We start from the raw sequence: 12,908 nt of genomic DNA, 5'->3' as shown, positions 1-12,908 counted from the left end.
GTCTGACAGCTTTGAAGAGAGCAGTGGATCTCCCAACACAGAGGTTGAGAGCTGAGAAGGGACAGACTGCCTGCTCAAGTGGGTCCCTGACCCCTGAGTAGCCTAACTGGGAGACATCCCCCACTAGGGGCAGTCTGACACCCCACACCTCACAGTGTGGAGTACCCCCCTGAGAGGAAGCTTCCAAAGCAAGAATCAGACAGGTACACTCGCTGTTCAGAAATATTCTATCTTCTGCAGCCTCTGCTGCTGATACCCAGGCAAACAGGGTCTGGAGTGGACCTCAAGCAATCTCCAACAGACCCAGAGCTGAGGGTCCTGACTGTTAGAAGGAAAACTATCAAACAGGAAGGACACCTACACCAAATCCCCATCAGTATGTCACCATCATCAAAGACCAGAGGCAGATAAAACCACAAAGATGGGGAAAAAGCAGGGCAGAAAACCTGGAAATTCAAAAAATAAGAGCACGTCTCCCCCGGCAAAGGAGCGCAGCTCATCGCCAGCAATGGATCAAAGCTGGATGGAGAATGACTTTGACGAGATGAGAGAAGAAGGCTTCAGTCCATCAAACTTCTCAGAGCTAAAGGAGGAATTACGTACCCAGTGCAAAGAAACTACAAATCTTGAAAAAAAAGTGGAAGAATTGATGGCTAGAGTAATTAATGCAGAGAAGGTCATAAACGAAATGAAAGAGATGAAAACCACAACATGAGAAATATGTGACTAATGCACAAGCTTCAGTAACCGACTCGATCAACTGGAAGAAAGAGTATCAGCGATTGAGGATCAAATGAATGAAATGAAGCGAGAAGAGAAACCAAAAGAAAAAAGAGTAAAAAGAAATGAACAAAGCCTGCAAGAAGTATGGGATTATGTAAAAAGACCAAATCTACGTCTGATTGGGGTGCCTGAAAGTGAGGGGGAAAATGGAACCAAGTTGGAAAACACTCTTCAGGATATCATCCAGAAGAACTTGCCCAACCTAGTAGGGCAGGCTAACATTCAAAACCAGGAAATACAGAGAACGCCACAAAGATACTCCTCGAGAAGAGCAACTCCAAGACACATAATTGCCAGATTCACCAAAGTTGAAATGAAGGAAAAAATCTTAAGGGCAGCCAGAGAGAAAGGTCGGGTTACCCACAAAGGGAAGCCCATCAGACTAACAGCAGATGTCTCGGCAGAAACTCTCCAAGCCAGAAGAGAGTGGGGGCCAATATTCAACATTCTTAAAGAAAAGAATTTTCAACCCAGAATTTCATATCCAGCCAAACTAAGTTTCATCAGTGAAGGAGAAATAAAATCCTTTACAGATAAGCAAATGCTTAGAGATTTTGTCACCACTAGGCCTGCCTTACAAGAGACCCTGAAGGAAGCACTAAACATGGAAAAGAACAACCGGTACCAGCCATTGCAAAAACATGCCAAAATGTAAAGACCATCGAGGCTAGGAAGAAACTGCATCAACTAACGAGCAAAATAACCAGTTAATATCATAATGGCAGGATCAAGTTCACACATAACAATATTAACCTTAAATGTAAATGGACTAAATGCTCCAATTAAAAGACACAGACTGGCAAACTGGATAAAGAGTCAAGACCCATCAGTTTGCTGTATTCAGGAGACCCATCTCACATGCAGAGACATACATAGGCTCAAAATAAAGGGATGGAGGAAGATTTACCAAGCAAATGGAGAACAAAAAAAAGCAGGGGTTGCAATACTAGTCTCTGATAAAACAGACTTTAAACCATCAAAGATCAAAAGAGACAATGAAGGCCATTACATAATGGTAAAGGGATCAATTCAACAGGAAGAGCTAACTATCCTAAATATATATGCACCCAATACAGGAGCACCCTGATTCATAAAGCAAGTCCTTAGAGACTTACAAAGAGACTTAGACTCCCATACAATAATAATGGGAGACTTCAACACCCCACTGTCAACATTAGACAGATCAATGAGACAGAAAGTTAACAAGGATATCCAGGACTTGAACTCATCTCTGCAGCAAGCAGACCTAATAGACATCTATAGAACTCTCCACCCCAAATCAACAGAATATACATTCTTCTCAGCACCACATCGCACTTACTCCAAAATTGACCACATAATTGGAAGTAAAGCACTCCTCAGCAAATGTACAAGAACAGAAATTATAACAAACTGTCTCTCAGACCACAGTGCAATCAAACTAGAATTCAGGACTAAGAAACTCACTCAAAACCGCTCAACTACATGGAAACTGAACAACCTGCTCCTGAATGACTACTGGGTACATAACGAAATGAAGGCGGAAATAAAGAAGTTCTTTGAAACCAGTGAGAACAAAGATACAACATACCAGAATCTCTGGGACACATTTAAAGCAGTGTGTAGAGGGAAATTTATAGCACTAAATGCCCACAAGAGAAAGCAGGAAAGATCTAAAATTGACACTCTAACATCGCAATTAAAAGAACTAGAGAAGCAAGAGCAAACACATTCGAAAGCTAGCAGAAGGCAAGAAATAACTAAGATCAGAGCAGAACTGAAGGAGATAGAGACACAAAAAACCCTCCAAAAAATCAATGAATCCAGGAGTTGGTTTTTTGAAAAGATCAACAAAATTGACAGACCGCTAGCAAGACTAATAAAGAAGAAAAGAGAGAAGAATCAAATCGACGCAATAAAAAATGATAAAGGGGATATCACCACCGACCCCATAGAAATACAAACTACCATCAGAGAATACTATAAACACCTCTATGCAAATAAACTAGATAATCTAGAAGAAATGGATAATTTCCTGGACACTTACACTCTTCCAAGACTAAACCAGGAAGAAGTTGAATTCCTGAATAGACCAATAGCAGGCTCTGAAATTGAGGCAATAATTAATAGCCTACCAACCAAAAAAAGTCCAGGACCAGATGGATTCACAGCTGAATTCTACCAGAGGTACAAGGAGGAGCTGGTACCATTCCTTCTGAAACTATTCCAATCAATAGAAAAAGAGGGAATCCTCCCTAACTCATTTTATGAGGCCAACATCATCCTGATACCAAAGCCTGGCAGAGACACAACAAAAAAAGAGATTTTTAGACCAATATCCCTGATGAACATGGATGCAAAAATCCTCAATAAAATACTGGCAAACCGGATTCAGCAACACATCAAAAAGCTTATCCACCATGATCAAGTGGGCTTCATCCCTGGGATGCAAGGCTGGTTCAACATTCGCAAATCAATAAACATAATCCAGCATATAAACAGAACCAAAGACAAGAACCACATGATTATCTCAATAGATGCAGAAAAGGCTTTTGACAAAATTCAACAGCCCTTCATGCTAAAAACGCTCAATAAATTCGGTACTGATGGAACGTACCTCAAAATAATAAGAGCTATTTATGACAAACCCACAGCCAATATCATACTGAATGGGCAAAAACTGGAAAAATTCCCTTTGAAAACTGGCACAAGACAGGGATGCCCTCTCTCACCACTCCTATTCAACATAGTGTTGGAAGTTCTGGCTAGGGCAATCAGGCAAGAGAAAGAAATCAAGGGTATTCAGTTAGGAAAAGAAGAAGTCAAATTGTCCCTCTTTGCAGATGACATGATTGTGTATTTAGAAAACCCCATTGTCTCAGCCCAAAATCTCCTTAAGCTGATAAGCAACTTCAACAAAGTCTCAGGATACAAAATTAATGTGCAAAAATCACAAGCATTCATATACACCAGTAACAGACAAACAGAGAGCCAAATCATGAATGAACTTCCATTCACAATTGCTTCAAAGAGAATAAAATACCTAGGAATCCAACTTACAAGGGATGTGAAGGACCTCTTCAAGGAGAACTACAAACCACTGCTCAGTGAAATAAAAGAGGACACAAACAAATGGAAGAACATACCATGCTCATGGATAGGAAGAATCAATATCGTGAAAATGGCCATACTGCCCAAGGTTATTTATAGATTCAATGCCATCCCCATCAAGCTACCAATGAGTTTCTTCACAGAATTAGAAAAAACTGCTTTAAAGTTCATATGGAACCAAAAAAGAGCCCGCATCTCCAAGACAATCCTAAGTCAAAAGAACAAAGCTGGAGGCATCACGCTACCTGACTTCAAACTATACTACAAGGCTACAGTAACCAAAACAGCATGGTACTAGTACCAAAACAGAGATATAGACCAATAGAACAGAACAGAGTCCTTAGAAATAATACCACACATCTACAGCCATCTGATCTTTGACAAACCTGAGAGAAACAAGAAATGGGGAAAGGATTCCTTATTTAATAAATGGTGCTGGGAAAATTGGCTAGCCATAAGTAGAAAGCTGAAACTGGATCCTTTCCTTACTCCTTATATGAAAATTAATTCAAGATGGATTAGAGACTTAAATGTTAGACCTAATACCATAAAAATCCTAGAGGAAAACCTAGGTAGTACCATTCAGGACATAGGCATGGGCAAAGACTTCATGTCTAAAACACCAAAAGCAATGGCAGCAAAAGCCAAAATTGACAAATGGGATCTCATTAAACTAAAGAGCTTCTGCACAGCAAAAGAAACTACCATCAGAGTGAACAGGCAACCTACAGAATGGGAGAAAATTTTTGCAATCTACTCATCTGACAAAGGGCTAATATCCAGAACCTACAAAGAACTCAAACAAATTTACAAGAAAAAAACAAACAACCCCATCAAAAAGTGGGCAAAGGATATGAACAGACATTTCTCAAAAGAAGACATTCATACAGCCAACAGACACATGAAAAAATGCTCATCATCACTGGCTATCAGAGAAATGCAAATCAAAACCACAATGAGATACCATCTCACACCAGTCAGAATGGCGATCATTAAAAAGTCAGGAAACAACAGGTGCTGGAGAGGATGTGGAGAAATAGGAACACTTTTACACTGTTGGTGGGACTGTAAACTAGTTCAACCATTATGGAAAACAGTATGGCGATTCTTCAAGGATCTAGAACTAGATGTACCATATGACCCAGCCATCCCATTACTGGGTATATACCCAAAGGATTATAAATCATGCTGCTCTAAAGACACATGCACACGTATGTTTATTGCGGCACTATTCACAATAGCAAAGAGTTGGAATCAACCCAAATGTCCATCACTGACAGACTGGATTAAGAAAATGTGGCACATATACACCATGGAATACTATGCAGCCATAAAAAAGGATGAGTTTGTGTCCTTTGTAGGGACATGGATGCAGCTGGAAACCATCATTCTTAGCAAACTATCACAAGAACAGAAAACCAAACACCGCATGTTCTCACTCATAGGTGGGAACTGAACAATGAGATCACTTGGACTCAGGAAGGGGAACATCACACACCGGGGCCTATCATGGGGAGGGGGCCGGGGGGAGGGATTGCATTGGGAGTTATACCTGATGTAAATGAAGAGTTGATGGGTGCTGACGAGTTGATGGTTGCAGCACAGCAACATGGCACAAGTATACATATGTAACAAACCTGCACGTTATGCACATGTACCCTAGAACTCAAAGTATAATAATAAAAATAAATAAATAAATAAATAAATAAAATAAAATAAAAAAAGAATTTTCAACCTAGAATTTCATATCCAGCCAAACTAAGCTTCATAAGTGAAGGACAAATAAAATCCTTTACAGACAAACAAATGCTGAGAGATTCTGTCACCACCAGGCCTGCCTTACAAGAGCTCCTGAAGGAAGCACTGAAGGTGGAAAGGAACAACTGGTACCAGCCACTGCAAAAACATGCCAAATTGTAAAGACCATTGATGCTAGGAAGAAACTGCATTAACTAATGAGCAAAATAACCAGCTAACATCATAATGACAGTATCAAATTCACACATAACAATACTAACTTTAAATGTAAATGGACTAAATGCCCCAATTATAAGACACAGACTGGCAAATTGAATAAAGAGTCAAGACCCATCAGTGTGCTGTATTCAGGAAACCCATCTCGCATACAGAGACACACATAGGCTCAAAATAAAGGGATGGGGGAAGATCAACCCCATCTGTTGCTTGCTGTTTCCCAAGCAAATGGAAAACAAAAAAAAGCAGAGGTTGCAATCCTAGTCTCTGATAAAATAGACTTTAAACTGACAAAGATCAAAAGAGACAAAGAAGGCCATTACACAATGGTAAAGGGATCAATTCAACAAGAAGAGTTAACCATACTAAATATATATGCACCCAATAAAGGAGCACCCAGATTCATAAAGCAAGTCCTTAGAGACCTACAAAGATATTTAGACTCTCCCACAATAATAATGGGAGACTTTTAACACCACATTGTCAACATTAGACAGATCAACGAGACAGAAAGTTAACAAGGATATCCAGGACTTGAACTCAGCTCTGCAGCAAGCAGACCTAATAGACATCTACAGAACCCTCCACCCCAAATCAACAGAATACACATTCTTCTTAGCACCACATCACACTTATTCCGAAATGGACCACATAGTTGGAAGTAAAGCACTCCTCAGCAAATGTACAAGAACAGAAATTATAACAAACTGTCTCTCAGACCACAGTGCAATCAAACTAGAACTCAGGATTAAGAAACTCACTCAAAACCGCTCAACTACATGGAAACTGAACAACCTGCTCCCGACTGACTACTGCATACATAATGAAATGAAGGCAGAAATAAAGATATTCTTTGAAACCAATGAGAACAAAGACCAATGTACCAGAACCTCTGGGACACATTTAAAGCAGTGTGTAGAGGGAAATTTATAGCACTAAATGCTCACAAGAGAAAGCAGGAAAGATCTAAAATTGACACCCTAATATCACAATTAAAAGAACTAGAGAAGCAAGAGCAAACACATTCAAAAGCTAGCAGAAGGCAAGAAATAACTAAGATGAGAACTGAAGGAGATGGCAACACCAAAAACCCTTCAAAAAATCAATGAATCCAGGAGCTGGTTTTTTTGAAAAGATCAACAAAATTGATAGACTGCTAGCAACACCAATAAAGAAGAGAGAAGAATCAAATAGACGCAATAAAAAATGATAATAGAGATATTACCACCGACCCCACAGAAATACAAACTACCATCAGAGAACACTATAAACACCTCTACTCAATAAACTGGAAAATCTAGAGAAGAAATGGATAAATTCCTGGACACATACACCCTCCCAAGACTAAACCAGGAAGAAGTTGAATTCCTGAATAGACCAACAACAGGCTCTGAAATTGAGGCAATAATTAATAGTCTATCAACCAAAAAAAGTCCAGGACCAGACAGATTCACAGCCGAATTCTACCAGAGGTACAAGGAGGAGCTGGTACCATTCCTTCTGAAACCATTCCAATCAATAGAAAAAGAGGGAATCCTCCCTAACTCATTTTTGAAGCCAGCATCATCCTGATACCAAACTCTGGCAGAGACACAATGAAAAAAGAGAATTTTAGACCAACATGCCTGATGAACATCAAAATGCAAAAATCCTCAATAAAATACTGGTAAACTGAATCCAGCAGCACATCAAAAAGCTTATCCACCATGATCAGTGGGCTTCATCCCTGGGATGCAAGGCTGGTTCAACATACAAATCAATAAACGTAATCCATCACATAAACAGAACCAAAGACAAAAACCACATGATTATCTCAACAGATGCAGAAACGGCCTTTGACAAAATTCAACAGCTCTTCATGCTAAAAACTCTCAATAAACTAGGTATTGATGGAACATATCTCAAAATAATACGAGCTATTTATGACAAACCCACAGCCAATATCATACTGAATGGGTAAAAGCTGGAAACATTCCCCTTGAAAACTGGCACAAGACAGGGATGCCCTCTCTCACCACTCCTATTCAACATAGTGTTGGAAGTTCTGGCCAGGGCAATCAGGCAGGAGAAAGAAATAAAGGGTAATCAATTAGGAAAAGAAGAAGTCAAATTGTCCCTGTTTGCAGATGACATGATTGTATATTTAGAAAACCCCATTGTCTCAGCCCAAAATCTCCTTAAGCTGATAAGCAACTTCAGCAAAGTCTCAGGATACAAAATTAATGTGCAAAAATCACAAGCATTCTTATACACCAATAACAGACAAACAGAGAGCCAAATCATGAGTGAACTCCCATTCACAATTGCTTCAAAGAGAATAAAATACCCAGGAATCCAACTTACAAAGACCTCTTCAAGGAGGACTACAAACCACTGCTCAACGAAATAAAAGAGGACACAAACAAATGGAAGACTATTCCATGCTCATGGATAGGAAGAATCCATATCGTGAAAATGGCTGTACTGCCCAAGGTAATTTATAGATTCAATGCCATCCTCATCAAGCTACCAATAACTTTATTCACAGAACTGGAAAAAACTACTTTAAAGCTCATATGGAACCAAAAAAGAGCCTGTATTGCGAAGATAATCCTAAGAAAAAGAACAAAGCTGGAGGCATCACACTACCTCACTTCAAACTATACTGCAAGGCTACGGTAACCAAAACAGCATGGTACTGGTACCAAAACAGAGATATAGACCAATGGAAGAGAACAGACCCTCAGAAATAACACCACACACCTACAACCATCTGATCTTTGACAAACTTGACAAAAACAAGCAATGGGGAAAGGATTCCCTATTTAATAAATGGTGCTGGGAAAACTGGCTAGCCACATGTAGGAAGCTGAAACTGGATCCCTTCCTTACACCTTAAACAAAAATTAATTCAAGATGGATTAGAGACTTAAATGTTAGACCTAAAACCATAAAATCCCTAGAAGAAAACCTAGGCAATACCATTCAGGACACAGGCATGGGCAAGGACTTCATGATTAGAACACCAAAAGCAATGGCAACAAAGCCAAAATTGACAAATGGGATCTAATTAACTAAAGAGCTCTGCACAGCAAAAGAAACTATCATCAGAGTGAACAGGCAACCTACAGAATGGGAGAAAATTGTTACAATCTACCCATCTGACAAAGGGCTAGTATCCAGATTCTACAAAGAACTTAAACAAATTTACAAGAAAAAATCAAACGACGCCATCAAAATGTGGGCAAAGGATATGAACAGACACTTCTCAAAACAAGATATTTATGCAGCCAACAGACATGAAAAAATGCTCATCATCACTGGCCATCAGAGAAATGCAAATCAAAACCACAATAAGATACCATCTCACACCAGTTAGAATGGCGATCATTAAAAAGTCAGGAAACAACAGGTGCTGGAAAGGATGTGGAGAAATAGGAACACTTTTACACTGTCCGTGGGACTGTAAACTAGCTCAGCCATTGTGGAAGACAGTGTGGCAATTCCTCAAGGGTCTAGAACTAGAAATACCATTTGACCCAGCAATCCCATTACTGGGTATATACCCAAAGGATTATAAATCATGCGCTATAAAGACGAATGCACATCTATTCACAACAGCAAAGACTTGGAATCAACCCAAATGTCCATCAATGATAGACTGGATTAAGAAAATGTGGCACATATACACCATGGAATACTATGCAGCCATAAAAAAGGATGAGTTCATGTCCTTTGTAGGGATATGGATGAAGCTGGAAACCATCATTCTGAGCAAACTATTGCAAGGACAGAAAACCAAACACCGCATGTTCTCACTCATAGGTGGGAATTGAACAATGAGAACACTTGGACATAGGGTGGGGAACATCACACACTGGGGCCTGTCGTGGGGAGAAGGAGGGGAGAGGGAGGAGGGGGGAGGGATAGCATTAGGAGATGCTATCTAATGTAAATGATGAGTCAATGGGTGCAGCACACCAACATGGCACATGTATACATACGTAACAAACCTGCACGTTGTGCACACGTACTCTAGAATTTAAAGTATAATAATAATAATAATAATAATAAAACAAAAACAAAAACAAAACCCAAGCCCTTTCCCATCTAGGCTTTTAAAGATTCTGTTTCCTCAGTCTGGAGTGCTCATTCCTTAACTCTTAACACTGACTTCAGCTCGGAGATCACCTCCTCGGAGAAGGTTTCCCAAACCCTTGATCTGAAGTAAACCCCCCTTTCCAGCTAGTCTGTTCCATTATCTTGTTTATTTACTTCATAGTACTCAACTATTTTTTTTTTTTTCTTGAGATGGAGTTTTGCTCTGTCACCCAGGCTGGAGTGCAGCGGCACGATCTTGGTTCACTGCAACCTCCGCCTCCCAGGTTCAAGCAATTCTTGTGCCTCAGTCTCCCGAGTAGCTTGGATTACAGGTGCATGCCACCATGCCCGGTTAATTTTTGTATTTTCAGTAGAGATGAGGTTTCACCATGTTGGCCAGGCTGGTCTTGAACTCCTGACCTCAGGTGATCTGCCCGCCTTGGCTTCCCAAAGTGCTAGGATTATAGGTGTGAGTCGACACGGCCAGCCAAGTTTTTTTTTTTTTTTTTAACTGACTTTGTAAGCCAAGGTTGGTGGCAACATTAATTAGAATTACGATAAATACATGTATTTATCTGTTTTATGTATATTGTATGTCTTTCCCCACTTGAATGAAAGTACTATGAAGCCCTAGCCATTTTTATTTGGGCCCCTGCTGAAACTCCAGTGGTTAGTACAATGTCTGAAGCATGGCAGGTATCAAGCAACATTGACTGAATGATTAAACAAATTATTTTTAGGAGAAATTAACTTCTGTGATGCCTTCTCCAGTATCCTTAAGCAATTATTTTTTAGGCTCATATAGAATCTTTTGCATTTAACTCAACTTTTATCCACTCAAAGATTGTTAGGTACCTGACAGGTGCTAGGGTTCTGAGAAGAAGAGAACCCAGGCCCTTTCCTCACATGCCTCAGCACCCTGCCCTACACTTGTGTTCGTGCCGCCCCTTAGGACACTGCAGATATGTTCTTGAAGAAGATGGGCTGATTTTATTCCTCATTGCATCTCAGCCCCTAGGACAGATGGTACTGCTCAGTAGACATTTGTATGAAAGAGGACAGAAAAGAACTTTGTAGCCTCAGATTTTTACAGAATGTGCAAAGAAGAAGCAGGGTAAATGCAAATCTATGATTTGATTTTGCCCCTTCAGTCTGATAATGTTTGAGAAGACATTATGTTGCACCTGTTAAACATGTGGAAAAGGACAAAAACACAGGTCCAGTACTACTCTGTGCAGGTGATGTGATACTAAAAGAGGACAGAAATAAAGCAAAACTAATTTGCTTTTTTTTTTTTTTTTGCAGAAGCAGTAGCCATGAAAAGAAGTTACCAGACAGTGAGTTAACTCAAAATGAGAACAGTCCCCTGTCAATTGGAGCTACCCAGCAATACAAAGGGGTGCCTTGTCAGGGAACCTGTCCAAGCAGGAATGCTGACAATGGTCACGACCATGGAAGACCACAGTTCTTCCTAAGGCCACAATTTTAAGATTATCTTCTTCTGAACAAATCCACATACAGTGCATCTACTCAGCTTTTTTTACTTAAAACAGTTCAAAAAATGAATGCTTAGTAACTACCAAAAAACAGAACACTATTAGAGGATCTTAATTCAATCAACATTGCCACCAACATTGGCTTAGAAGGAGTTACTATACTTTAGCCAGTGGTAGAAAGGACTGATACTATGGGTAAGAAATCAGGCAGGGGAGGATGGCCAGGAGCCATGTGCATATCATCTCTCCCTCCTTCTTTAAAATTACCAGGAATAAAGGTTTTCTGGGACAAAATCAAGGTAAAGAAAGAGAAATTATGTGGATGAAGACAGTAATTCCTGAAAGCAGGCCAGGTACTGCGATGTCAACATTTGTCATGCACATTATATCATTGAGATTACTCACAAATAATTGCATGAGTGGGTCTCTTATGTATGGAGAGGTTAGTACATTACCCGCATGGCTTCTTGAATGTGGTCCTGTCGAATCAGTTCTGCTGAGCAGTCCATATACCACTTCAAACAGCGGATGAGCTCCCTGGGAAAGAGAACAGTTCCAGAAACCCCACTTTAATTCAAAAGTAATGCAGACTGAAATGTTTGTAGCCCTGAATTAGGCAAATAGGAAATAATATTCTGCTGATAAGCTAGAAAGGAGTGGCAGATCCATTATAGCTTTGGAATATTCAGGTCATCTGAGAACAAACAACACCCTTTGTCCATAGGAGTTGCCACATTTTAAACAGCAATTAAAATAACTTTTCCCCACTATCTCTGACATATATTTCTTTTTGATTACAAGAAAGTTTCCACCCAAGTCTGGGCAACATGGCGAAACCTTATCTCTGCAAAATAATACAAAAATTAGCCAGGCATGGTGGTGCACGCCTGTAGTCCCAGCTACTCAGGAGGCTGAATCAGGTGGATCAATTGAGCCCAGGAGGTAAAGGCTGCAGTGAGCCATGACTGTGCCACTGCACTCCAGCCTGGGCAACAGAACAAGATCTCATCTGAAAAAAAAAAAAATAGTTTTCCTAAAGACCTGGACTGGATGTGTATATTTTTATTTTGTCTTAAATTGCTAGGTTTTCAGAACATCTGACACCAGCTAGTAAATAGTAGACTCTGAATAAAAGTATGTAGTCCCAGGAGTCCCTATTCACAACCCCTGCTCTATCCCATCTACCTTATTTCCTTAGGAATAAGTCATCTGAATGGAATGAGATTACTGGGTCAGAAGGTCTGCATATTTATATGGCAACAGAGCACAGAGGTCAGGAGTATAGGCCGTGGATATTCTGGAGCCTATCAATATCTAGTTTTGTATCATTGAATGAGTTATTTAATCCCCTGTGTCTCGTTCTCTTCAATGAAAATATGGGGAAATGGTACATCTCAAAGTTATTGTAAACACTAATAGAATGACAAATATAAAGCACATAGTACAGTCCACTCTCCAAAGTGACATTAAAGTATCAGAGTTCCA

General features: G+C 39.9%; 1 protein-coding gene across 2 annotated transcripts in view; it reads right to left on the bottom strand.

Annotated features, from left to right (window-relative positions):
• The window catches only part of DOCK3 (dedicator of cytokinesis 3), a 698,449-nt gene that overhangs the window by 133,905 nt on the left and 551,636 nt on the right, over positions 1–12,908 (bottom strand). For both annotated transcript variants that reach the window (XM_077992951.1, XM_015130827.3), the window contains exon 22: positions 11,879–11,960. In XM_077992951.1, coding sequence (XP_077849077.1) covers positions 11,879–11,960 — 82 coding nt within the window. The remainder of the gene's footprint in view (positions 1–11,878; positions 11,961–12,908) is intronic.

Source organism: Macaca mulatta, chromosome 2 (assembly GCF_049350105.2).
Source record: "Macaca mulatta isolate MMU2019108-1 chromosome 2, T2T-MMU8v2.0, whole genome shotgun sequence".
In the NCBI taxonomy this organism is placed as follows: Eukaryota; Metazoa; Chordata; class Mammalia; order Primates; family Cercopithecidae; genus Macaca; species Macaca mulatta.
This window is presented reverse-complemented; position numbering and strand designations above follow the sequence as displayed.